The sequence below is a fragment of the Pseudorca crassidens genome, chromosome 7, assembly GCF_039906515.1.
Source record: "Pseudorca crassidens isolate mPseCra1 chromosome 7, mPseCra1.hap1, whole genome shotgun sequence".
NCBI classification, from domain to species: Eukaryota; Metazoa; Chordata; class Mammalia; order Artiodactyla; family Delphinidae; genus Pseudorca; species Pseudorca crassidens.
Window position 1 is genome coordinate 80,995,874 of NC_090302.1, and position 27,873 is coordinate 81,023,746.

General features: G+C 58.4%; 1 protein-coding gene across 3 annotated transcripts in view; it reads right to left on the reverse strand.

Annotated features, from left to right (window-relative positions):
- Positions 1-4,689: 4,689 nt before the first annotated feature.
- The window catches only part of CNTFR (ciliary neurotrophic factor receptor), a 39,331-nt gene continuing 16,147 nt past the window's right edge, over positions 4,690-27,873 (reverse strand). For all 3 annotated transcript variants that reach the window (XM_067744651.1, XM_067744652.1, XM_067744650.1), the window contains exons 3-10: positions 22,755-22,839; positions 18,406-18,639; positions 11,022-11,139; positions 10,682-10,848; positions 9,472-9,635; positions 5,935-6,115; positions 5,419-5,587; positions 4,690-5,327 (exon numbers count right to left, since the gene is read on the reverse strand). In XM_067744651.1, coding sequence (XP_067600752.1) covers position 5,327; positions 5,419-5,587; positions 5,935-6,115; positions 9,472-9,635; positions 10,682-10,848; positions 11,022-11,139; positions 18,406-18,639; positions 22,755-22,839 — 1,119 coding nt within the window. In that variant the 3' untranslated portion in view covers positions 4,690-5,326. The remainder of the gene's footprint in view (positions 5,328-5,418; positions 5,588-5,934; positions 6,116-9,471; positions 9,636-10,681; positions 10,849-11,021; positions 11,140-18,405; positions 18,640-22,754; positions 22,840-27,873) is intronic.

The window sequence follows — 27,873 nt, forward strand, 5'->3', positions numbered from 1 at the left end:
GTCACTTTGCCGTCCTGTCTCCGAGATTCCCAGACTTGCTCAGTCCATACCTCCGCCCCTCAGAGCCCTCCTCTGGGCAAGATCCTAGCAGCACCGCCCCCATCACTTTCAGGTCCCAGAGGTGAGACAGGGGCCCGCCGGACTAGGCCTCAGCACACAGTGGGTGCCCAGCCCACGGTAAAGCGGAATGAGCAGGGAGTGTCTCATGCGGGCAGCATCAGAGGGACCGCAAATGCTTCACAGGAGCACATCGGGCAGGGAACAGCATGAACCAGGGCACGGTGATAGGAGAGGTAGAAACAATGATCGGGGATCGGGGTAGGGTGGGGTGAGGGTGAGGTGTCCAGCTGAAGGAGTGCCAGCTGAAGGGAGCAGAAGGAGAGAAGCTGGAGAGGAGGGCAGGCAGGGCCTAGGCGTGCAGACCGGCCTGGGGGCTGCCCCTGTGTGTGACCAAAGCCCTTAGTGTCTGGACTCTCGGGGATACTCTAGTGGGCAGGGGCGGGCACAGGTAGGGGAAGCCTGGTCCCACCTCTTCTCCCCACCTCAGCCCCTGCCAGGGAAACTTCTCTGACTGAGCCACTCCCATGGCCTCCCTGTCCTGGTGTCCCAAGAGGCTCCTGCTCTCTCCGCCACAGCCACAGGCAAGGCCTCCGCCCAGCCACACTGGGCACACACGGACACATCACAGACATGCCCCCTGCTCACCCAGTCACACAAAAGCGTAACCGCACGGCCGTGCACCATCACACAAACTTGCCCGTGATGGCGCAGTGACACACGCTATTGCCAGCACACTTTGCACACAGCCCCGCACTGTCTGGCTCCCTCTGGGGCCTTTGGCTCTGATTCTCCTGAGAGCTTGCCCTGCCCCCTGGTGGCCACTCCCCAAGCCACTGACCTTCTGGAAGGACCCAAACGGTCCACCCCCTCCAGGGCCTGGTTCCTGTGCAGAGAAGCTTCTAGCCTTAACAACCTCTCCCCTCAGACTGGTGCCGTCTGACAAGCCGTCTCGGACCCACTTGCTCCCAGGTAGGCCTCTCCTATCAGGCCAGCGCTGTTAGGTGAGGCCTTCTCAAACAGGCTGACCAACTCTCTCAGTCTCCTGGGGCTGAGGGGTATTCGGTGCTAAAACTGGGCAAGTCCCAGGCAAACTACGACGAGTTGGTGAGCCTATTCTGGGACCTGTCTGCCTCCAGAGTAGCTTCTCCTGAGACTGGACCCTTCAGATGCTCTCTGGATCAGCCTATCCCCTCAGACTGGCCCTCCCAAACACGATCTCTTCAGCAGTGTGTCCCGCACCAGTCTCCCCTCAAACTAACCCTGTCACGCAGGCCCTCTCAGACCCGCTCAACTTCAGGTTAGCCTTCCCCATCATAGTGGCTCTGTCAGATAAAGCCCCTTCCAGCCTCTCTCCTCAGACTGGCTCCATCCGACTCCTCTCCTCAGACCTCCTTCCCCTCCACCCTCCTCTGAGGAGAGGAGAGGGGTGTGAGGACTACACTCCAGGCCTTCTTGCCCCCAGGTCTTTAGCCTTACATCCACAGGCAGGTGCTACCACCTGAAGGTCCTTTCTCTACCTGTCCACATCCAGTAGCTCTGGCCTGTGGGCACAGTGAACACGTGGGCCCCAAGACATAGAGACACACAGGTGCAGGACACGGGGCTGGGTTTGCAGCCAAGCATTCCGTTCTCACCATGTGACAATGAACTTTCTCAGAGTCCCAGCCTAGGGAGTTGAGTGAGCTCACCGGCTCTGGGGGGTTCTCAAAGCCAGAGGCTGCACGGAGGTATTCCTGCCTGCTGTCTCCCGACCAACTTCCCTCTCCTGGCTGGCTGCTGGGAGGCAGACGTGGGATGCATGTGCTGACAGCTGCCTGCCCGGGAGACTGAAGGGCAGGCAGGCGGCCGAGAGGGGGCAGCAGAAGCCAGGACAGCCCCCGGCTCAGGCCAGAGAGGCACAGCAGTCACAGGCTGGGGTCTGGACCAGGGCAGGAACACACAGAGGGAGGCAGAGAGGGAAGGACTGCCAGACTCAAGGAAGAGGAACAGAGACACAGAGCTGGTGATGGAGATACACACACAGAGAGACAGAAACACAGAGAGAGACAGAGAGACTCCGAGATGGAGATAGACCCGGAGAGACCGAGGGAGGAAGGCAGAAAAAGAGAAGACTGAGAAATAGGAAGGAGGGACAGAGGCAAAGACAGGGATGGCGACAGAGAAAGAGACGGCTAGAGAGACAAAGAGGGCAGCAGAGAGGAGACATAGAGAGAGAGAGATGGGAGAGGGACATGCAGAAACACAAGGACAGGGACCAGGACAAAGACATGTTCAGCGATAGGCATGGGACGGAGACAGAGACAGGAATGGGTTCAGAGAGAAGAGGATGGGGCAGAGACAAGTTAGTGTTATAGGAATGGGGCAGAGAGGAGTGTTCCCATCCCCAGTGCCCCTTGAAGGAGGAAGGAGAACTGTAGTGAGCTGAAAGGCTGGGCTGCTGTGCACCTTGGGCCTGGGATCCAAGTCTCCCCCTGCAGTGCCCCCAACCCCCAACAGCAGTGTTTTCATTCTCCACGTTCTGATCTAGCTCCAAGAACTGATGCCTATAGTTGTCCCCAGCTCCCCAGAACCGCGGTGAGCTACAACGGATGTGGAAAGGACAGCAGGCAGAGGCGGCAACAGACAGACGGCAGCCAAGACCCTCCAAGGCGAGCAGCCCCTGTGAGCTCGAGGGCCAGGACCCCCAAGGAGGGATGACCACCTCCGGGCTGAGGTCCAGTCTGGTCAGAGGCAATGACACTGCCCCTCCGGCCACCTCAGGGCTTAGGATGGGGCTGGGTCTCTCCCTTGGGGTTGGGGGCAGGGAGACAGCCCAGTCCTCCTCTCCATCGGCCTCTGAGGCTCCAGCAGTCCCCCTCCCCTCCATCTCCTCCCCAGGCCCCACGTAATTGCTTTCCCATGTTGCTAATGATGCCCGAGCCCTGGGTGGGCGGCGGGTGGGTCAGGGCTGACCAGGGTTCTCAAGGCAGGAAGGCAGCACAGGCCAGAGACTCCTTAATTCAGCCCTCCTACCACAAGGACGGGGAAGGGGGAGGTTCAGACCCACCCCGGGAATACAATGTCCTTCGTGAGAGTCGGGGACCCACTACTCCCTCCACCCCTGCTGGACCTGGAGTGCAGGTTTCAGGCCCGAGCCACACCTCAGAGACCAGACAGACAGAACTGGGGGTCCAGGACACAGAGACAGGTCCACAGCCACTGCTCAGGACGTCCATCCCGGGAGCCTCTTCCTGTGGATGAGCCGTGTGCTCCCACAGCTGGGGCCAGGCTATTCGGCTCGAAACGCCACAGGCCTCTCTCCCCTGACACCGGCCTTTGCTTTCCATGGCCTCTCCCGCCTGGAACACCCGTCTCGTCCTCTAGTGCCTGGCCTGGAGGAGAGCCAGCCACCTTTGCTCTCAGCCCCTCACCCGCCCGGAGTCCTGTCCAGGTCTGACTCATCAGTACTCCTGGAACTGTGAACCCCTCCTCCCAGGGCATCATCCCAGGCTGGCAGCGAGACCAGCAAAGGAATGCTCATTTCCTGACCCTGGTCTGAGGAGGAGGGTTTGAACCGGGGTGCACGTGTGACTCGGGGGCAGCAGCTCAGTGGCGGTGCACGGCTCCGTGCCTGCCTGGGCGGTGGGGGCTTGGCTGTGCGTGGACCAGCGTGTTCTGGCTTCGACTCCACTTCTCTTGTTGCTCCAGCCGCCTGGAGCGTGGCCAAGCCCGGCTCCCTCCCGGGTTGGGGCTGTGGCCTAACCCTTTGCCCCCACCCCCAGGCCAGAGGTGCCGGCCAACTTGGCCCCAGCCCCGGGTATTCTCAGCCAAGGAGCTGCAGGGAGGCGGCTCTGACAAGGGGGGGTGGACCTGAGGCAGCCGGGGGCCTCTCCTCCGAGGGGAAATCAAAGGGATCCTGGAGTCCTGGTTTGGGGACCGGAAGGGTGTGGGCAGAGGGTGTGGCGCTGGCCCAGAGCCTGAGTACCCTGTAAAGCCGAAGCCCGCTCCCCTCCCACTCACACTGAGTCCTCATTGCAGTCTAACCCTGGGGTAAACCTCGCACTCCGCGCCTCCCGTCCTGAAGCACGAGGCCAATGCCTGGTCACGTGCCAAGTGGCCTCCTTCGGGCAACCTCCCTGCCTGCCCAGGCTACTCTGCACTCTCAGCCCTGGCTGAGCTCCAGGCCTGACCTGCTGGAACCCCGGCCTGTGTCTCCTGAATGGCAGGGATGACAACCCCTCCACCCTGAGGATGAAACCCGGCCTCCTCCCCTTCTTGCACCTCTGCCCCCTGGGTAAAGCCAGGCCTGGGCACCCGTGGAAGGCAGCTCCGGAGATGACCCCTGACAGACCTTGGCCCTGCCAGGATTCAGTAGCCCCCGGCGATGACTGGATGCCCCCGGCGTGGGACCTGCCTCACTGGCACCCCTCGTTCCCCAAAACTCTGCCCGTGGCCTCCAGGGAGCTCTACCCTCCAAAGAGGCGGGAAGCCCCGTCCACGGACACACCTGCCTGAGAGCTGAGCTGCCTCTCCCCACCTGTCTGGAGAGGGCTGTCTCTCTCCAACTCTAACTGCTTCCCTTCTCCAGGCCTGGAAGGGGAGAGGTCCTTGGACAAGGGCTACCCTCCCAAAGTGGGTCCGGTCCAAGGACTCATGAAATGGTGACGTTTAATGAGAACCCCCCACCCCCGTATATACATCTGTAAAAAATTCAAATACAGCAAGTTACCACTGAGTCAGACTACAGGGGACTGACAGGGCATTAAATACTGCGGGGCAGGAGCAGGAAAAGGGGAGGGTCGTACAAAACAGGGGCGGAGGCGGGGCACTGAAAAGTGTGGGTGCCGGGGGAAGGGGATGGCCGGGCCCCCCCAGCGCCAGGAGCTTATAATCTGATGGTGGCAACAGAGACCCTGGAACAGACAGGAGGCTGGGACAGGAGGCGAGACTGTGATGTGAGGGGCTCCCCTCAGGCCCCCCAAGGGCTCCTGGGAGTCGCTGGCGTTGGAGGGCCCAGCCCCAGGGCTTAGGACGGAGGTGTGGGTGCTCTTTGGTGGGTGGGTTAGCTGCATGGCCCCCTGCCCTGAGCAGGGAGGGGGGCCGGCGTGGTGTGGCGGGGCTGGGGGGCGGCAGGCCCGGGCCTGCCGGGGTCTCTACAAATTGTGTCTCGAGAGAATGCCGAAGGTCCTCCTGCCCGTGTGCAAAATAGAAACCAGGGTCTTCAGGCTCAGCTCCGGCCTCCTGCTCCTCTGCAGGTGCACTGGCATGTCCTCACGGGATGCCGGGCTCTGGGGGGACAGGGCAGGAGGCTGTGAGGGAAGAGGGTGGGGTCGGGGTCCCCTCGGGCTCCCCTCCACCACCCAGCCTCACTCCACTTACCAGATCAGGAGACTGCCGGCAGCGGCGGCAGCGGCAGCCAGGGCCAGGGTGACAAGGACACTGATGAAGAAGGGCGCCGAGGGTCCTCCGCCGCTGCCCAGCTCCCCGGGGTCACAGATCTTCGTGGTAGGCGGGGGTGCCAGGGAGCTGGTGGTGCTGGCCGTGGTCTCTGGGGAACACGGGGGAAACTCAGAGCCGGGCCGGGCCGGGGCTGGAGTCCCACCTCCATCTGGGGTCCACAGGCACACTGCTCCTGCTTCTCCTGTCAGACCAGGGCTGCCTCTCCTGTCAGACAGCCCCTGCCTCACCCATCAGGCAGGTCTTTGCTTCCCCAAGGCACCCAGAGGCCCCCTCCATCAGAGGCCCCTACCGAGAATGTGCAGACAGCAAGGACGAGTGACAGCAGGGGCTGGACAGACCGACGGGAGTGCGCCAGCCCCACAGACTGTGGAGACCCCTGGGGCAGGTGCTCCAAGTCCCGGGAGGAGAAGGAGGGAGGCCAGGGGGCGGGCTCACCGGGGGCCTGGGCCTCGGTGGTGAGGTGTCGTGGCTCCTCGGTCCAGGGTGTGGCGTGGGCGGCCACACTCCAGTCACTCCACGTCCCAATCTCATTGTCCTTGGCGGCCACCTGGATGATGTACTCCTTTCCAGCGTAGGCGTCCGTGATGGTGTGCGCCGTGCCATCCGACAGCTCCACCTGCAGCCAAATCACGGGGTGGGAGTGTATAGGGACGGCGGACCCTGGGGGGAGGACACTGAGAATATCCCTGGGAGAGTGAAGACTTCTCCGGGAGGAGACCGCACCCCCCCCACCCCGCCCACCAACAGGGAGCAAAGACAGTCCTGGGGGAGGAGATCTTTAAGGAGATGAGAAATGCCCCGAGGGGAGAGTGAGGAGGACTTTAATCAGTGTCTTCACTCTGCTGTCACCCCAGCTCTCTCACTAGCCCCAGCCCAGCCCCGACTTCAGTTCCAGCTGGAGGCGACAAGAGGAATGGGGTGAGACAGGCGTGATGTTGTGCTGCCCTCTCCCACTCCATCAAGGAGCTGTTTAAAGGGAAGGTTACAAACGCAGGCATGGAGCTAGGCTGCCCGAGTCCAAATTTTAGCTCCATCCCCTACTAACTAGGTGACTAAGTTACCTAACTTCCACATGCCCTGCGGTCCTCATCTGTAAAATGGCGTTAATGATCGCTCTCACAGGGTTGTAACGAGGACTCAGGCACATGGTGAGCACCAGAGAGACTTCAGCCAGCTCTGTCGTTACCACGGGTTCCAGCTCAGAGCCTGGGCTCCCAGATGCCCGGTGCACCCACCAGCCTGGCCCCGGCGGGGTTTCCCCCTCAGGGTGGCCTCACTTACAGTCATCGCCCTGCCTGAGGTGGAAAAGGGGTGGGGGGGCAGCTCCTGGCGCGGCAGGACAGCAGGACAGCTGCTCCATTTCCTCCTGGAGGCATGGCCACCCCACCCCTGCCCTGGCCGGCCCCATCCTGAGGGTCTCCCCGCACCCTCCAGGCTGGCCTGCCTGTCCGGCGCCCCTCCCAGGCCCAGGCTGGGCTCTGGTTCATCTCAGCGGCACCCGCCGCCTCATTAAGGCGCCTCGTAAACAGGGGCAGCCGGCAGGGGCGGAGGAGGGCCCCCCCCCGCCCCTGCTCTGGGCCACGTCTGGCTTCAGGGCATTTTTGGTCCCTGTTACACTCTTCCCCCAAGAAAACCAGGGTCTAGGCTACCTGACCTGACAGTCTGTGAGCCCATGTGCGTGTGTGTATGTGGATTCGTGTGTGGGCAGCTGGGTCCAAGTGGGGCAGGAAAGCCTCCCAGTTCCTCCAGGGGTTGTGAGCCTGAGATAGGAGGTACTGGTAAAGGCCAGAGTCGGTATGAGAGCCATTTTGGGCCCAGATCTGGGCTCAGTTAAGTTCTACTCCCAGCCCTGGAAGATCGGTGGGCCCCAGAGACCCCCCTCTCCTGGAGTTGGGGCCCAGTTCCACCTCTGGTTCCCCAGGCCCCTTCTGCTCTGCAAAAACCCCCTCTGGCTAAGTAGCCCTAGCTCATTCCGCTCCTTCTCCCTCTTCCCAGGATTTGACCCTCGGGCCTCCTCCTTTGATTCTGTCCCCCGGATCTCCACATCTGTCTTTCCCCAAAGGGAGAGGGCCATGGGGAGCAGATCAAATTACCACCTCATTGGTGGGCTTACGGTGGGCAACCAACCATACCTCTAGGAATGTAGCCTAGAAGCACAGTGCCCTCCTGGAAGCCACATCTCCTAGGCCTGGGCCCTTCTTGTTAGGTTGTCACTGATCCCTTAATCCACCCCCTTAAGAGAATGGCTCCACAACTGTCAGGAATTCCCTAGTTGCTGGCATCCGCCTTTCCTAGGAGTCCTCCATCCAGTCTGTGGCAGCAGACATCAAACATGCCCTCCCAGCCTTCCTGCTGAGTTAGGCCCAGAGCAGAAGATGCAGGGAATCCATGCTGGGTCCCAGTACTCACCTCCCCCTTGTCCATGCTGAGACAGCCCCTGCCAGACCTCACGGTGCCCATTCTTGTGTAATTCCTGACCTGTATCTCTCACATCCTCCTGAAAATCCAAGTGATGTTTTTCTCTGCTCTCCCCTCCACTGCCCCTCCCAATCATACACCTGCCTCTCTCCAAGCTTAAGGACTAGGGAGAGTCCATTCTGTTCAGAGCAAAACTCAAGTTCAAAAGAGCCATAAATCTAGCCAACCACAATACCAATGTGACATGGAGCAGGGATAACTTGTGCCACAGGCCACTCATGTTCTTGCCACAGAGCCCACATATTTTGCTCTGCCCGCCTCAGCGTTGGGGTCAGCTCTGCCCACGGTGCAGGCCAGTGGGTCGCCTTGGCATGTTAGTCACACGCACGTAGGGAGCATGGTTCCTGCTGGGGGCCACGTGTGTGCGTGCATGTTCCCGTGTGTGTGTGGTAGGCAGTGTGCCAGGTCCACTGCAAGGCGTGTGCACTGCGACGCGCAGGGCTGCTGCCTGTAGCTAGTTAGCAGGAGGGGGGGGCTTGTGAAACTAGACCCTGGTTATTAGCGATGCATTAGTCGCGGGCAGCTGGCCAGGCGAGAAGGACTCCGGACTCTGTCAGGGAACATATGAGCATGTAAGCAGCCTTTGTGGGAGCCAGGCCTGCAACCAGGACAGGCGCCCTGGAATCGAATTACGCGCTTTAAAGGCCAGCTGGGAGAGGCGCAGGAGGAGATGAGGTTGGAACCAGGTGGATGCAGTGGGGGCACAGGTTGACCCTGGGTGCCAGCCTGGGTTGCCCCAGGGCGCACCTTCCCAGCCCCAGACCTAGCCCACAGCCCTATGGGCCACATAGAGCCCACAGCCCTATGGGCCCAGGGCCCTCAAGGAGAGAGAAACTCAAGTCTGCCCCAAGCCCCTGGCTGCTCCCCAGAGCTCACTCTCGTAGCTTGATCAATATCCCAGACCACAGCCCCCTGTCCACTGCTTCGTTCCCGGTCCAGACCACCTTCTGACCCATAACTTTAAGCTGACCTCTAAGGTGGACTTGACTTTGGGGAGCCATGACACTAATCACGGCCTGAGCTCACACCCTGGATTGAGCTTGACTCTATTGCCTGATTCTGACCCCTTGAGCCCATCTGTGAGTCCTTGAGGACAGGGACTATCGTGCCCCTTGGGTCCAGCACAGGCTCAGAGCCTGGCCCAGAGTGTAAGAGGGAGATGTCTGATCAGGGCTGAAGCCAGAGGTAAGAAAAGGGAAACACTGCCTGCCATCTGCCTCCCAGCATTTCTCTCCACTACCATGCGGCGCCACAACGACAGATGCGTTCCTGTTGCCCTAATGGGGGTCACCAGGAACCCCTAAGGACCTTAGATCAGGACACCTCCCTCAGCTCCATCCATCCTTCCAGGCCCACCTGGTCCCTTCTTTCCCCCGGAAAGCCTCTCTGACTGCCCTCAGGCTTCACATGGGAACAGCCGGCAGCAGGGATACAGGGGCCTCCCACACCGTGTGGCTCTGATTCAGGCTCTCGGGATCTGGGCAGGGTACTCACATGCTGCCACTGGTCCAGGATGAGGGGTCGATAGCGCAGAAAGAACTTGAGAGGAAAGGACTCGGGGTCAGGCCAGGTCGAGGGGGTCTGCCATGTCACCTCTAGCCGGCGAGGGTTGCTGGGCACTGGCCGGGCTACCACGTTTTCTGGAGGGTCAGGCTTCACTGTTGAGGAAACACAGCTTCAGCACCACACTGATCTCTTGGAACAACCCCGTTTCGTCAACCCCAGCCGCCATGTCAACCAATGCACATCAGTAATCATCGCTCTTCTCTGTTGTCCATTTTGGCAACCACCGTTAACAACCATCTCATTACTTCCACCTTTCACATCCCTGTCATCACCAATGACGGTCACTACAGTCACTGTCACCAGCTCATGCTATCAACATCCTAAATTTCATCCCATCATCAACCCCATCCTCATGATGACCAGCACCCCAATTACCAGGCCTATGTCATGCCCTTCCACTACCTCGTCATCACCTGGATCGCCCCAGCCTGTACCAGCATCATACACTGCCCCAAGCCTGGCTTTCCACCTCAACTTTTCCAGCTCCAAACTGAGACACGGCCTAGCTTGGAAGAGGCTGGGTTTGAAGCTGCTTTGTGGGTCAAAGGTAAAAGACAGTCCACAGGTGTTGCAGATCTGGGTTGGAAGTGGCCTGAGAATCTGATGAGAGCATCTAAGGGCCCAGCTCACATAGCAAGAGACTGGCTGGGGATCCAGCCATGCTGGGGTGGGGGCAGGCGGAGGCACAGGGTCTGGCTGGGATGAGGCAGGGGCGGGCAGAGGGTCTGGCTGGGATGGGGGTGGGGGGAGGGCGGTATCTGTCCCAGTCCTGTCTCCTGTTCTGACACCTCGTTCATCACAGGCCGTAAGGAAGCCATTAACGTGGGGGGGGGGAGTGGAGGCTGCAGCTGCACAGGGGTCTGGCCCAGCCTGCCCCCCTCCCCCTCCTGCATGCTCTGGGAGCCAGAGAGACGATGGGAAGAGCCGCTGGAGAGGTCTCTTGGCCCCGGCAGGTGAAGGACATCCACTCAGATGTTCACGGGTATATGCATGCCACGCACATGTGTACACATTATACGTTCCACATATACCTGGGCACACAATGTGGACACCCCCACCAATGCTCATATACACGTTGGCAAACATCCACTTACTCCCACTGGAGCATGCAGCGGGGACCCGCCCCCTCCCCACGCACCAATGGTGAACTCATCGAAGGTGATAGCTGTGGTGTTGTGGCCCAGAGCGTTGCTGACACTTATCGAGACCTTGTACTTGACGGTGGAGAACAGGTGCATGTAGCGGATGTGGCAGCGGTTCTTGAGGGCCGGGTCCTTCTCACAGACCATAATCTTGGAGCCATGCCTGGGGAGGGATGAAGCCCAGGCACCGTTACCAACGTCAAGGTCGGGTAGGGCAGAGGCTGGGGGAAGGTCAAGCCCAAGGCTGGGCTAGGGTCTGGACTGAGGGCATGGTGGGGGGCCGGGGGAGAGGTCAGAGGTCAGGGTCGGAACCAGGTCACAGGTGCATCTACTCACAGCACAGTCACATTGAAGGTGTTGGGGATGTAGGTGGGAGAGGGCAGATGCCAGCTGCAGTAGAAGCCCTTGGGATAAGTGTTGGAGCGGCAGCTGAGTACGGGCTCCCGCGGCGGCACTGGGGGTGAGGACAGCACAGTCAGGACATTCTTGGAGCCCCCAGTCCCCTGCGTTAGTGTGGGGACAGGTGGGCCCCAGAACCCCAGCTCTCCCCCTTCAACCCATCAGCAATGCCAGAGATGGCGGGGGGAGAGTGCTGTCAGCGAGGGTCTGAGGCTTCCCAGGCCACAGAGAGCCAGATGTTTAATTAAAGGAAAACAAGGGCTGTATGGAGAGAGCCCCCCCACCTGCTCAATGGAGGCGGGAACGTGGGGAGCAGGGGGCTGCAGGCCTCAGCTCATCGATCACAGGATGGAGGTGATGTCTGGGGGAATCGGCCCCAGCCCCAAATCTCCTGCCACACTGTGTCCATTTCCAGAGGAAGATTGTGCAACAGAGGCCAAGGGGGGTTCTTGACCGGGTCCTCTGGTTGGTGGGGTGATCAGGGTGCACTCCCTGGAGAAGAGACATCCCAGGCTTCCCCTCGGGAGAGAATGAGAAACACGAGGACAGGCCTGGTGGCTCCACATGAACGACAGCACTGGGCGGCTGTTCATATGCATACATGTCACATATGTGTCTGTGTGTGACGTGAATGAGTGACGTGTGATGGAATGTGGGTACGTATGTAGGAATGTCTATGTGTGTGGCTCTCAGAGCACATGTCTATGTGTGACTGCATGTGTGTGCAGAGAGGAAGCTGCTGTTCCCTTGGTGTGTACCTCACCCCAGCCCCAGCCCCCAGCTTCTCCATCACAGACCCCTAAGGAAGCCCTTTAGGAAACTTCCTTGGTGATGCAGTGGTTAAGAATCCACCTGCCAATGCAGGGGACATGGGTTTGAGCCCTGGTCCGGGAAGATCGCACATGCAGCGGAGCAACTAAGCCCGTGCGCCACAACTGAGCCTGCACTCTAGAACCTGCGAGCCACAACTACTGAGCCCGTGTGCCACAAATACTGAAGCCCATGACCCTAGAGCCGGCGCTCTGCAACAAGAGCAGCCACTGCAGTGAGAAGCCCGTGCACTGCAACAAAGAGTAGCCCCCACTCGCCACAACTAGAGAAAGCCCGAGCGCATCAACGAAGACCCAACACAGCCAAATATAAATAAATAAATAAATTTATTTTAAAAAAGAAAAAAGCAGCCCTTTATGTGGTCAGCACCTGCCTTTACTCTGGGGAACGCGGAGGGCCAGAGAGGGATGGGAACCTACCTGTGGTCACACAGCAAGCCAGAGCTGGTACTAAACACCAGGACGGGGATACCCACCAACACGACCACACACACATACTTGGGAAGTCCTCTCTGCTGTCTAACCACTCTTTTTGCTGCTGTGAGCACTTAGACCAGCTGTCCCACCCTCGGGCATTCGGTAAGGCATGAGGACAGCCGGCTCAGGTTCCTGGAAGGAGGCAGCTTCTGTGATCTGACCCAGGCAAGGCATGTCCGTCCACGGCTCCAGGGACACTGACACCTCCCTCCTGTGCCCCCCCACCCCGCCCTCTGCCTGACAGGTGGACAGGAAATGGGAGGGGGGCAGCTCAATAAGCCAGGGATGGTGAGGGGGAGTGCATGTCCACGCTTGCTGAGTGGCCGTGGTGATACTTGGGGAGCCGTGGGCTTCCATCCAGTGTGCACGGGATTGTGAATGGCTGTGTGTGACTGCATGTACACGTCCAGTATATGTGAAGTATGTATGTATTGGGGCCGAACCCCCAGGGCCCAATCTGGCTTTGCAGCAGGAGAGATGAAGGCATCAGAGAGGCATGAGGGGAGCTTGTATGTGGCAGGTGGTGTGGGCTACGCTGTGGGCAGAGGTGGCTCCAGCCCCTGGCCTGCAAGGGAGAGCTGGAGGCCAGCTGAGCCTGCACGAGGGGCAGCCTGCTTTCTGCCCGCTGCCGCCTGCCTCCCCCAGGAAGCCTTCCTGGCCCCACGTCCATCTTGTGTCTCTTCCATGTTCATTCTGCGCGCCTCACGTACGCCGTGCCTATCTGCCCAGGGACACAGAGGCATGGTGGGGGGGGGGGGCAAGGACACAGGAAGCGCCTCGTGGGGGCCTGTGGGCCAGGCCGGAGTTGGCAGCCACCCCAGGAGGAAAGGACATTCCAAGGTTGGCTGAGAAGCCTCCACTGCCCCCTCCTACCACCACCCTCCCTTACCCCCAGCTTCAAAGGAGAAGGGCACTGGGCGGGGGGCGGGGGGGGGGGAACTGAAGCCTGCAGAGTCAGCTCCCTGCCACCTGGGACTCTTCGGAGGGCAGAGCGGGCCATGGCACTGGACCCGCAGGCCCCCGCCCCCGCCCAGCCTCCCCACTGGCTGGTTTCCTCCATTTCCCTCTGACCGTCCTCTCTCCCCTCGGACCCGTCTCCCCTCAGACATCCCCCCCAAAACCAGTTCCCCTCTCTGACTGGGCAGGTCATGGGGGGCGGGGGGGAGGGCAGGCAGGGCTTTGTCTGTCATCTGGCTACTCTTGCCTGGCCCTGGGCCCTGAGTAGGGAAGGGCTTGGGTTTCTCGACAGGGACCAGGTTTCTCAGAGGGAAAAGGAGGAAAGAAAAACAAAGAAAAGGAAGAAAAGGAGTGACTTGCTGCAGCTGGAGCCCAGCTGAGCGGCCGGGTGGGCGGAGGTGGGGGTGCTGAGAGAGACCAAGTGTGAGGCTGTGGGACAGTATGCAGTGAGGAGGCCTGCTGGGAGCGTGCTGCAAGTCAGGGGAGAAGCTGTTTGTAAGAGACGGCCATTGTGAGGCTGTGTGCGTAACTCCGAGAGGCTTCCTGTGTGTAACTGGGACTCCGCAGCAGCGTCACTGCGATTGGCTGTGCGTGGCCGGGTGACTGCATTTGTGTGGGGCTCGGGGTGAGGCTGTGTGACTTAGGGATTGCCTACACGTGTGAGGCTGTGTGGCTGAGGTCATCCGTGCAAATGCATGTAAATGCGCTGTTGTGTGTGAAACGGTGACAGCAGGACTACAAACCTGAGACCCTGCGTATGAGACGGAACTTAGGTCTGAATGCATTTTTCAAATGGTGGGTGTGGGAAGGTGCCCAGAATTCCAAGTGTGTGCACACGTATGAGCTGAACACCGTGTGAGAGCGTGTTAGAGGCTGTGTGTGAGCAAAAGCCCATACGCATACATGTCATGATATCACATACAGGCATGCTCCTGGATGCCCAGACTTCCTGAGTTGCCCCCATGGGGGCTCCTGAGATGCCCAAGTGACAGCATCAGCCCGTGGCAGGGTGTCCCTGAGTCCCACACGGGGCTGTGTGTGCGTGTGCATGCGTGCGTGTACCCCCGCTGGCCCAGGATTTGTTTGTTTTCCTAACTGGCTTGTTTTTCCATGTCCAGCCCACCAAACCGCATGTTTTTCCTCTCATCTCGCCAGCCCGCCTGGGCTGGAGCCCCCGGCATGCACGAGACCTGCCCGCCGGCTCAGAGAGGAGGAGGGGCAGGCTGCCCACACCCCTGGCCAGGCCAGATCAGGCCAGGCGGGGTGGGGTGACCCTTGCAGCTCCAGCCCTGCCCGGGCCGCACCCACACTCCTCCTCCTGCCTGGCATTCAAGGCCCACGGCCTGTGCTAACCTTATCTCGTGACATCCCTCAAGGCACCCCAACTTCTGGACTCCTAAATGCCCGCCTTCTACCCGTCTTTTCTCTCCAATTTCTTCTTCAACCACAGGCTGCTCTCTCCTTCCCCACCAAACAGAGCTGAGGAGGAAGCGATGCTGAACCAGGGGTTCGGGAGTTCCTATCCTGACCCATCAAATACAAATATTTTAAAACTGGACAAAGAACTGTCTATTTAAAATTAGTCACTTAATCTCTGATTTATTTCAGCTTAAAATCAGAATGACATGGAATTAGCAGTGTCTAAGGAAACAAAAGGATGCTACTAAAAGGAACCTTGCGATCCTGTTTCCTAATGTGGGGGATCCTTTCATCACCCCGGGTAGGGGCCTCCTTGCTGGTTGTGACCATCTGCCTGAGGGCAGGAAGGTGGGTCAGGAGGAAGCAGTTCAGGGATCAGCCTGGTTAAGGGGACTTCCAACGGAATATTTTTATGATCAGGTTCCCTTGGAAATAGAGACATGAAAATCTTACATGTTTAGGATAAATACTGAATAATTTTTAGTTTGAATGGCCCACAAATCAGGGGTAGCTCTGTCCTGTTCTCTGAGCACTGGCGAGAAGGATAATTTGATATTGAGTGTTGCCAAACCCAGTCTCTTGTTACTAATATAAAGTGACTGAAACAATCATGGTTAATGTCCCCTGTTCCTCTGACCAACTCTTTAGAAGGAAACAAGGCAATGAGAGATAAGTATCTGTAACTAATGCTACAGCCAACTCATGGCCAGCTCTCCTCTGACAGGCAGGGCCTGGGGAGTGGTCAGCACTATATATAAAAGGTCTGGGGCTTCCCTGGTGGCGCAGTGGTTGAGAATCTGCCTGCCGATGCAAAGGACATGGGTTCAAGCCCTGGTCTGGGTAGATCCCACATGCCGTGGAGCAGTTAGGCCCATGAGCCTCAACTACTGAGCCTGTGCGTCTGGAGCCTGTGCTCCGCAACTAAGAGAGGCCGCGATAGTAAGAGGCCCGTGCACCGTGATGAAGAGTGGCCCCTGCTTGCTGCGAAGACCCAACACAGCCAAAAATAAATAAATAAATAAATTAATTAATTAATTTAAAAACTTATTAAAAAAAAGGTCTGGGCTCTGGTCACAAAGGGCAGCTGTGGGTATGGCTGCAGGCATTACATCTAGACCCAATCCCCTTCCAATGACCTCTCAAAGAAAATCGAGTCATCAGGAATGGGGGCCCAGAGCCACCAAGGCCCAGCCATCACATCCAGCCTTGTCCATCCTGAGGACTTCTGGGACTCGAACTGAGAAGACAAGGGTATGGGTGACTTGTACCAAGTTGGCCTCATACTCCTTGCATGCCACTCAATATATGGCCTTTTCCCCATGTAAGGGCCCAGGGCTAGGCTGCGTGGTCCACTTCTAACACACCCTGTGGTGGGCCAGGGAGGACTCTGGTGGGCTGATCCTGCATATCTCAAGCTGGCCGACAGGGGTCACTCCACCCTCGGTTTGCAACTAAGGCGTTTCGTGATGACTGCCATCTCTCCAGTTTAAACACATAAAAAAGCTTTTCTGTGGGGAAAGGAACATCCCTACCAAAACATACGTGTACCTCTCCTCTAGCCCCACTGACGGGTCAGTGTTGTGGCGGACCCCGAGCAACACTTCAGCCTAACATTTCCCACGGTTGTCCACACCAGTCTCCTGATAGTGGGGAAAGGGCCTGCTCCCAGGTCCCTCAAGCATCTCCTCCCCTCAGTATCTCCCAGGAGTAAAGAAACCATCTTCAGACAGTGGGGTGCATCACCCAAGTGGGATGAGGCCGGAGAAGCTTGAAACCTTGGCTCAAGAAGAAAAGAAACTATTTTCAGAGTATTTACTCTGTCAGTTGGTGCCCCTGGCTGAGCTCCAGAGGCCTGCCCAGACGACCGCCAGCAACACTGATAACCTCACCGTCCCGATTCTGCAAATGCCTCCTCGGAATCACACTCACCTGCTCTTCCTTCTACCTTCCTGCTGGCTCCTTGTGATCTTTCATCTCTTTTTGTGGCTCGTTTCTTCCATCAACCCCTTTTACAGTGATGGTCTTCAGGGCTGGGTTCTGGGTCCTCTTCTCTCCTTACCCCACAATCTCACCCTTGGCCATCTCACCCCCTCCCAGAGAGTTAATGCTGACAACCCCCCCCCCAAATTCCCATCTCCAGCACAGGCCTCTCTCCCCGAGTCCCAGACCCTTAGATTCACTGGCTACCAGCCATCAACTCCCGGCTGTCCCCCGGGGACCACAACCCAACATGTCTACAGCAGATGGTGGTGCCGCAGATCCCTCACCCGTACCCGCTGACCGCTTCTGCAGTTATTTGCCTCAGAGCTTTCTTTGGCCACCAAAACCCGCATTGCCTGTCAGGGCATCAGGCCAAAAGTGCTGGGGAATTAAAGCAGCCCCACCCCGACCCCTTAGTGTATAAGCATCTGAGGCCCCGCACTCCCCAGGCAGGAGAACTCTGAGGCACACATTCTGCCTCGGCTCCCAGGGCTCCCCCAGCGGGTTAAGCGCCAGTTGCCCAGAAGCAGTGGCTAGATAACTCCCCCTTTAATGGCTAGCTTAACTTCCTTTTCTATCACTTTCCCATTCCCTTGTGATGTTTCTGTCACCTGCCAAATAGACCACCTGTATGCAAACTCTCACCTGATTCTAGGGAAACCAAAACTGAGACACCGTGTAAACGGAACACACCATCTCCTCCTCCAGCTGACCCTTCCACCTTGTCTCTGTTGCAGCGACTGGTACCACCAGCTGTCTTGACTCCTCCCCCTTTCTATTCTCCTGTCCTCCCTACCTCCAATCCATCACCAACTCCTGGAGGTCCAATCACCCCCTCTCAACTTCCCCAACTCTATGCCCCGGTCCTAGGTCCCCCTCATCTCTCCCGCATCCCAGCAACAGCCTCCTTCCTGGCCCTGCCTTTGCCCATCCACCTGCCTCCCCTCAGCACAGAGAGAGGGACCTTTTAACATGACTCTGATCGTGTCACTCCCCAGCTTCTAGGATCATGATCTGCCCCGTCCCCTCCTTCAGCAACCTTCTGCCATTTATACCAACCCAAGTGGCCTTTTCATGCCCTCCCAGCCTCTGAAACCTATGGTCACACTCAGCTCTCTGCCAGAAAGAACTTTTTCAGTGTTTCTTCCAAATCTTCCAAGTCTCCATGTGCTTCACACTCCAGGAAGCCCTCCTTCTTCCCTGGAGCTTCCCAGAGTGCCACACCTCTACCTGCATAACCGTATACCCCATTTTCTTCCCTAAGGTCCTCAGGGCCAGACCCTGTGAGAGGACACAGTGGAGTGAGGCCACTCCAGCTCGGAGCTGTGACTCTAGGATTCTTCCCCACCAGGCCCCAGGTGGGCCATGCCTGCCAGCCCTCCTGTGCCCATCTTGTCATAGGGAACAGGATTTTAGGATCTCAAAGATCTCCAGTGGGGGTGGATACAAGTGCAAAATGCCAGGGGTCCGCACTCGGGGTGAGACTGGGCTCAGAGGTCAGAAGAGCAGGCTCAAATAGGATCAGAGGGCAAGGGTCAGGGCCTCCACCACTACCACCAGGAAGGGGCTTTGAACCGGGCCAAGGGTCTGGGCCTCGTGGACAACGCCCTTGAGTGAAGTGGGAGGTCAAATGAGGGGTGCTGGGAGTTAACACTTACAGCCCACATTTAGGAGGACTTGGTGGCGCAGGTGCCAGGAGTCGCGGTGGAAGCAGGCGTAGAGGCCGCTGTGGCCCAGTTCCAGGCCACGGAGCACGAGCTGAGAGCCGTTGAGCAGGTCAGGGGCCAGGTCTGTCCCATTCACCCGCCACGTCACAGCTGCATCCCAGTTCGCCGTCCCACACGGCAGAGTCACGTCTGAGCCCAGGCGTTCGTACTGCACGTGGGGTGTCTCTGTGGGGGCCGGGGAGGGCACAAGGCAAAAGCCACAGGTCACAGCCCCGCCCAGGACCCCCAGGCAAACGTGCACGGATGAGAGCCCGTGAATGTGCGAAAGTGAGGAGTCCAGGCCGAGACGCTATGAGTCTCACGGTGTGAGTGTCCTGGGGAGATGAGGGGTATGCAAAATTCCTGTGCGGCCGTACAAGGGTACAGGCATGTGAGTGCCTCCAAATTCGTACGTGTGTGTGCACGTCTGGGGACTGTGTGTGTGTGTGTATGTGTAGAGAGTTTGTGTAGCATGCTGGGAGAGAAGACCCAGTTCACCTCCAGTCCCCAGGTCCTTTTAAAAGTTTTCCTGACCCCCATGACCCCAACGTCTTGCCACCAACAGGCCCAGCTCCAGTCACTGACATCTGCTACCCAGGCAAGCTGGGGCTGAGGGGCCCCTCTCCTGAACTCCTCCCTCTGTCTCTTCCCATCTCTTCATCTTCCCCATCCTCGTCTTTCTGTCCTGCCTCTCTCCCTCTCCCTGACTCTGAGTCCCTGACAAGTCCCCCGCTCCCAACCACACAGGGCTGGGGCAGCAGCAGGAGAAGGGAGAATGGGCAGGGTCCCGGACAGGAGCCCTAGGGAACTCCTAGCAGCTGTCAACATCATCATGAGGCAGGAACTGCTCAGGGTGTGGGTCGGGGAGTGCTGGGACTGAGGGAGCTCTCTGACCATTCCTCTCTTGCCCCCAGGAGGGGCCTGTCAGAGGCAAAAGCAAACCCCAGCCCCGGCCTCGGCAACCCAGGCGTGATGGACAGAGCCCAGGAGACTGGAGTGGAAGGGCCGGAGGGAGCACCTGTCGAGAGGCAGCGCTAGGTGGGGGGGGCGAGTGGGACAGAGGAAGTCTAAGGCACTGGTTCTACAGACAGCCCCAGAGAAGCGGGCACCAGGAGATGCGAACCTACCGTCCTCATCCTGACCCCCAAGCCTGGAAGGACAGATGCTTCCCTGGTCCCAGCCAGATCTGTGGAGTGAGGGTGGGAGGGGCAGAGCGAGGGGGAGGGGGGCGGGGTGGTGGTGGCAGCGGTATGCCTTGTTAACACTCCTTCACATTTCCCCTCCAGAGAGCCACCCTGCCTAGCTGGGGGATTTTCAGAGGCAATTCCTGTTAAGGAGCCAATTAAGTTGGGCCAGTGGCCTCTTAATTAGACTTGTTAACACCACCAGGACTGCAGGGGGTAGGGATACCCCACCCCACCCCGCCCCCGGCCCCATGCCGCCGCCCCCTTCCCTCCTTTATAGACCCCTCCCCAGTTCTGCTTTTCTCTGTGCTGAAACATCTGTCCCTGTTTGCTGCCTCGGTCACCCTCCCTGGGCCGGGGATCTCTCTGTATCTCCAGCTCTCTCCCCCGCTGCCTGTCTCTGTCTCACCCCTCTCTGAGCCTCTCTGTCCCTGTCAAAGGAGAGGGAAGCAGGAAACCCAGCCAGACCTGACCACTCGTCTGTGGGGCCTGGGACCAGCCGAACAGAGGATGAACAGGCGGAAGGGTGGTGGCCGGGGGGCCTTGGAGGCCACAGCTGTGAGGCTGGACCAGAGACTGACTGGGGGCCTCCCTCTGACCAGAGGCCCAGTGTCCACGGCTCAAGCCATAGAGCCCCCCCAGTCCACCAGCCCTAGCCACGGAGCCCCCCTCCAGCCTCCCTCCCAAAAACCTGGAGCTTCCAGGAAACACGCCAAGCCCCTCTCTCTGCACACACACCGCCCGCCCCCCCCCACCCCCGCCCCAGCAGAGAGACTGCATCCAGCGGCCTGAGGAGGAGGCTGAAAACTGACCGCCGTGGAGGGGGCGTGGCCAACACGGTCCCAGCAGCAACACATCGACACTGACCAACAGCAGCTCAGAACTAACACGGCCCCAGTATGGGCCTTTAATACTGGGGGGCAGGTACAAGCCGCAAGATGAGGAAACCAACCCAACAGCACAACGAATGCAATGGCAGTGGGGTAACACGTGGGGAACCCTGTCTGCCTCACAAAGGAAACGGAAACACAACCTGACAACAGTGACAAACCAACCATGTAAGGGCAGGGCTGGAATGAAAAAATGACAACACAATGACAGATGACAACTACAGGCCACAACGCAGAGGCAGAGGGGGTAATGTGACATGACAATCACACAGTGCCACAACTGCTACAATACACACAGCCATGCAACAGCTCCAAAGATGGCAGTGATTTAATCCTTTGTCTCTGGACAGCTTTCCTCCCACCCCGTGGGTGCCCCTACTGATGTGCTGTCCATTTCAGAAATTAAATCAAGCAGCAGGGGGAGGATGGGGTTCTTGGCCCTGACGCGGTGACAAATGCTCCAAAGGAATCAGCTGTGAAAAGGTTGTTAGAAGCCAGGATAAGAGACAGAGACAGGATGAGGTCATGGACATCGAAAACACACAGGGATAGAGCTGACAGCTCCCTCACACCTGTGCACATGGGCTCACATGGGGACCACACGCCGGAAACAGTCCCCCCAGGCGTCCTAAACAACTTCACATCACCACACACAGGATGAAGACAGTCACCACAAAGAAGAAAAAGCACACCCAAGACAACCATCCACAAGGTCACAGCTACGCAGGGACACTGTCCCACTTCAGGGACGGTAACACCTGATAAAAGGTCACGTGCATGCACAGGAAGGGCACTGTCACATGGGGACATGGTCTCACACACAGAGAGACAGTTTAACAGGGACACGAACACACGAAGAGACAGAAACAAAGAGAAACTAACAAACTTTCACACATGGGGTACAGTCTAAACCACAAGGACACAACCCCACAAAGGCCACGGTCACACATCAACTATGTCACACACAGGGCACAGCCCACAAGGATATAACTACACAGAGAAACACACCCAAACAGGGACAGTCTCGCTCACACAAGAACACAGTCTAACGCACAAGGACAGTCTCACACTCTCAGAGATGCTGCCTACGCCCACACACAGGGCAGGGGCGAGGCCAACGGGAAAGACCGCTGGCGGGCCTAGGCTGGTCTGGTCAGCACAGAAGCCCCAGGCAGGCCGACTGCAGGTGGGGGTCGATGGGCTGGCCTGGTGGTCCCTTCAGTCCCTGCCCACTGCGGAGCAGCCCTGGGGCAGGCCAGGCTCTCTCTGGGCCTCGGTGCTGGGCTCATGAGGAAGAGGCCACAGGAGCCTCGACCTACTGCCCTCCTTGAACCCACAGCCTTGAGGGTCATGGAGCTCAGCCATTAGGGTCTGTTCTGCGCCTGGGCCCCAGAGATGCCCCCACCTTCTCTGCCTCTACCTGAGCCAACTGAGGTGGGGGGCAGGACACAACCAAGGGGGAAGCTCCCTACACTTGGAGCCTCCCTCGTTCAAGGAGTTTCGAGGTCAGACCTCGTACTGACGTGGCTGTCTGAGGTGCTGCCTCAGACGCAGAAGGGCTAGTGGTAAAGTTTCCCAGCAGGGGTGCAGCTCCTTGCCCCGTGGAGTGTGAGGACTCAGTACTCACTGGACAGGTGGTAGGGGAAGGGCAGGAGGCTGCCAGTGGCGCAGCCTGAGCGATCCCTGCCCCCTCCAGCCAACCCAGCTCACTGACTGGGCCCCTTCCTCGATGTGCCAGCCCTCTCCCACTCGTCACCCTGCCCATCCCCACACCTTGTTCTCAGTCTACCACCTCTGTCCCTGTATTCCTTCTGGGATAAGGAGAAATATTCTTACCCACTGTCTCAGTGCCTCCCACTGCACCCCCATAAATCCGAGGGGACCCCATTTCACCAGATACCGTACAGGGCCCTACCCCTAGCTGCCCCCAACTCCCATCCCACCCACCTGTACCTTGTATCAGTGCTAGTGGGCAGAGGGACAGATCATCTCAAGCCAGAGATACCATCAGCATGAGACCGCCCAGGAGTGACTGGGGGACTGTGTTTACGGGACGACATCAGTGGGTCACCCCGTATATCAGTGTCACATGACTCATGTTCACGTGTGACGATGCCAGCCTACGGCAGTACGTGGCTCTGGGGTGGGTGAGTACAGCTATGCTGGGGAGGGTTCACGCTCAGTTCCCAGAGGGGGTCAGCAGGGAGCTCCCCCACCCAGCACTCACCCTGTGGACTGTGTCTCTGGGCGTAGACCACGGCAGCGGCAGCAGCAAGCACGGCACAACAGGCCCACGGGACAGGAACAGCCATCTGTTGGGAAAGAGTGGGCGGCGGGGAAAGGGGCAGCATCAGCCGAGGCAGGAGCCTCCTGGGGAGCCCCCACTCCTCTCAGGCAAGACTGGGAAACCCCAGCCCCAGGGCCAGGGCACCTTGACCCCAAATGCCCTTCTTTTTTTTTTTTTTTTTGCTGTATGCGGGCCTCTCACTGCTGTGGCCTCTCCCGTTGCGGAGCACAGGCTCTGGACGCGCAGGCTCAGCGGCCATGGCTCACGGGCCCAGCCGCTCCGCGGCATGTGGGATCTTCCCGGACCGGGGCACGAACCTGCGTCCCCTGCATCGGCAGGCGGACTCTCAACCACTGCGCCACCAGGGAAGCCCCCAAATGCCCTTCTTAATGGGGCTCAGGATCCTCTTCAAGCAACAGAAAACATTATTGGCATCTGTAGGCAGAGGTCTGCGAAGATGGTAGAAGGCAACCTACAATGGTTTGTTGTTCATTACAGCCGCTGGAGGCAGGATGGGTTACAGATCACTGGTAATGCTAGGGCCATTTTTCTAGGAAAAAAATAACTTCACTGGTAAGGTTAGCTAATTAGCTATAAACATCACAAACTGAAAGGGTGATGTTCTAACTTGATTGGAGGTCTACACTTCTCCAAATTGCCTTGAAGAAAAGGCCGCCTGCCACGCTCCTGGGGAGAGAGCCCCTCGGATCTGCCCCTGCCATGTTCCCCCTACCCACTCCCATCCCCGGGTGAGTCTTGCCCCACTGGGCTCTGGGAAGTTCACAGAGCAGCAGGGTACCAGGGCAGTGGTACATTGTGACCAGGTCAGATGTGGCTTTTGCTTTAGTGGACACTAAGGATCATGAGAAGGATGAGGGGTTTTCCCTGTCAGGGACCACAGCCCGTCCTTCAGCCCAGGAGCCTGGGAGCCCCAGCCCAGCAGATACGCATCAGTGTCTACACGCTCCCATGTGGGAACACAAAGCACACTCAGGACATGTTCCCAGAAGCCAGGATGGATCCAGTGGCCCCCCTACCTGCTGTCCTGCTTCCTGGGATGGGTCCAGCTGCCCTCACCCCACTCCACCCCAGCACATGCCCATACCTGAGGGCAGGGAAATAACTATTTCCTGCAGGAAAGGTTCCAAACCTGATTCTCCTGCCCCAGTCTGAGGAGAGAGGGGGACTGTCAGCAAGACAGAAGCAGAGATCCAGAGAGGGACACTGCCAGACACTCAACCACGGCCACTACCAGAGGTACAGCCAGACACACAGCAAAGACACTAGCCAGAGACACTGCCCAAAACAAGAGACAGAGCCCCAGGAAAAGAGCCCACACACAGACTGGAGAGACTGTGTCGGGCACGATCGGACAAAGCCAGAGAAACAGGTAGACAAACCAGATAACTGGCCAGAAACACGGCCAACACACAGCCAAAGGGCCCGCAAGAAACCCTGTGAAAGACTCGGCCAGACGCAGGCAGACATATCAGAGAAAGAGTAAGCAGCACAGGCAGAGAAACCATCAGCAACAGAGCCGGAGAGCCAGAGACACTGTCAGAAACCATGCCAGAGAAACTGCCTGACACACAGGCAGAGAAATACCAGAGGAACTGATAGACACAAACAGGCATACACCCAGGAAAACTGCCACTGAGAGAGCCAGAGACACAGTCAGATGCTCAGTCAGGAAGTAGCCATACCACTCAAAACACTGCCAGGGGCATGCAGGCACACAGTCGGACACACTGCCAGACAAACAGCCAGAGACACTGCAGACAGAGCTACAGCAGGGGAGACGAGTGTGGCCGTCAGCCTGGAGTGGCGGGTGGGGGAGCCGGAGAGAAATCTGACTTCCAGGGCCTCCTTTATGGGAAGGGCTCCTGCCTACCCACTGCTACACTCGCCCCTCACCAGGCGAGCCCTCCCCTCTGCACCTGGTGCTCCTCCAGCTACAGCCGCAGGAGCTCTGGCTGCCCCTCCCTGGCACAGCTCATCTCTCTAGGCCCCAACTGGCCTCGGCTACCCCTCCCACATCTGTGACCCCTGAGGCCTTTGCTACCACCTGGCCTAGCTCCTGACCCTCTGCCACTCCCCCATCTTTAGCTACTCCTCAGGCCTAGGAGGGTAAGACAATGGCCAAAGTCACAGTCAGCAAGTGGTGGGGCGAAGAAAGGAACCCAGAATGAACCAGTGCTAAACTCAGAGCAAATGAACCCAGGATGAACCAGTGCCAAACTCAGAGCAAACGAACCCAGGATGAACCACTGCTAAACTCAGAGCAACCGAACCCAGGATGAACCAGTGCTAAACTCAGAGCAAACGAACCCAGGATGAACCACTGCTAAACTCAGAGCAACCAAACCCAGGATGAACCAGTGCTAAACTCAGAGCAAACGAACCCAGGATGAACCAGTGCCAAACTCAGAGCTGGGGCTGGAGAAAGGGAGATAGGAGGCTGGAGGCCTATGTGGTTCCCCAGCTCAACCCCTGCAGGGCGCCCTCAGACCCTCCCCGACCCTCTCTGCCGTCCACCCATGCCGTCTCCTCAGAGCCAGCCCACTGCCCACCACATGGGAGAGGAACCAGGCAGAGTGGACAGAGGTTAGATCACAGAATGGGAGTAGAGGGACAGGGTGGTCCTCTGCTCCCTGCTCCTTCCTGGTCCCAGTTGGGAGGGCCATGTGGGTGAGGAGATGGCCTGGCATGAGTGTAAGGCATACAAGCAAACACACACACACACACACACACACACACACACACACACACACACACACACACCCGGGTCCTCACAGGGGGAGGGGAGGCTTCTTCATCAAAGTCGCCTCCATCAGCCCGATGAGTTACTGTAAGGGCCGGGCCCTGGGCCAACGGGGCTGCAGCCATGGGAGACGGGCGCTGCTGAGAGCAAGCGCTGCAGAGAGGGGGGATGGGGTACCACGACAGATGCTGCACGGTTGGGGACACCCAGAAAAGGGAGAGACCCAGGGAAGGGGGAACAGAGAGGCAAGGAGAGAGGGAAAGCAGTGAGCAGAGACCCTGAGGGACAAGAAAAGAACAAGACAGGGAGAAATGGAAGAAGAGGCACAGGAAGAGAGACAGGGAGCATAGGAGATGGGCAGAGATTCAAGGACAGAGGGAGAGACAGACCCAGAGAGAGTGACAGAGACCCCAACAGGGTCTCTGTGCCCACCTAGAGCATCTCTCCAAGCCCACCCACCTCCTGCAGTGTGAGGAGAGGATGCCATCAGTGCAGCAGTGCTGGTTGATCTGAGACAAGAGCAGGGCTTCCTGGGGGCGGGAGGGCTTCTGCCTATGAATCCAGGAGCCCAGCCCCCAGGGCATAAGGGCGGACAAAACCCCCATCCCATCCCACCTGCAGGTCCAGGGGGCCCCAGGCCAATTTCACTTCCCTCTTCCCTCCAAGTCCCCGCTGGACCCATTCCCTGGTAGGGAAGCTGAGGCCAGAGGCATCCAAGCTACACCTCTGCCCTACCCTGGCTCACCTCAGGCCACCCATACCAGGGCAAAGAGCATCTTTCCCAGGAACGTTCCAAGTCCACACCCCATGGCTCTGGGATAGATCTGGAGCCTAAATCCCATAAAGCCCCAGATGAGGGCTATGCAAACTGGCCCAGGCTCCTTGCAGACCCTTCCAGAGGCCCAGCCTGGCCGCCAGCCCCAGACCCAGAAATGAGGAGGGAACAGAGGGCACCCCACTAGCAAGTGCCCAGCAGCCCAAATCCCTTGTAAACAGAAGCCCAGCACCTCTCCTGACACAGAACCCCACAGTGTTGCCACACACATACACACACACACGTGACACATCAAGAGACAACCCTGGGCCCCCAACTTACTGTCATTGTTCCACCATGACACAAAGACATTACACACTGACAACACCACCCAGTGAAAATTACACAGTTGCACAGTTGACAATGACACACAGGGATAATGACAGTCACCACAGTGACAATGATGCAGTGAGTGACAGCCACACACAATGACATCAACAAACAAGGCAATGACACCTGTTGACACTGACACAGTCACAATGACAGTAACCTTAGAATCAAAGATGCAATGAGACTGACAGTCACATAGGCTAACAATGACAGTGACATCCACAGTGACACAGGGATGTTGGCAGACTCAGTAAGACGGACAGTCACGCAGAGTAACACCAGCCCTCAGTAACGCTGACACCACGGAGGCTGACAGTCGCCAGCAGGGACACTGACACAGTGATGTGTTCCAGATCAAGGACCTCAACTACCCAGTTTCTGGCTTAGGATCCAGGGCCCAAGACCCCTTTTGCCAGCCCCAGCAGGAGCTCAGGTGCCCTGCACCTCAACCCTCAGCCCCTGCCCAGTTGAAGGCAAAACCTAAGAAAGGGAAGTGTGAGTCTGGGAAAGCCTCTATTCACCCCCGCATTAAGTTATTCAGCCCAACCCTGGGGAACCCCTGCCACATCCAGGATGGGACTGGGGGTTCTGGGCACCACTGCCTGGGGCCCAGCTCTGACTGTGTGTGTGTCGACGTGCAATAGCGTGTTCTGAGCTTCGGGCTTCAGGGTGCTGGTTGGTGTGGGTGTGTTGAGGGTCAGGTAGGTTCAATCTGGCCTGGACAATGAATGAATGGGGAGGCCCCACGTGGTACCTCCGAGAAACTGAGATCCAATGAAGGTCACTGGCCTGGACCCCACCCCCCTCGGCCTGGGGCTGGGGTGAGGTCAGAAGCATCCCTCTGAGGGAGGGCATCTGGCCCACAGCAGGGGCCAAGGTGACATCTCCATAGCTTCCAGTCTCCCTTGGCAACCCCAGACTCCAGGATCCCCCAGGGTAAGGGAAAAGGCACTCTGTGTTGGGGCCTCATCCCCTTCTTCTCTCCCTACCACAGCCCTAGAAGATGCATCCTGGGAATGAGGCAAGAACCCAGGGCAGGACGACCCGCTGATTCAAAGGCCTAGGAAACTCTAGGGGCCTCAGACCTGCAGAGGAATTAGGATGGGGGAAGACAGACACCTACACTTGGAGACAGAGAAGGAAAATGAAAGACA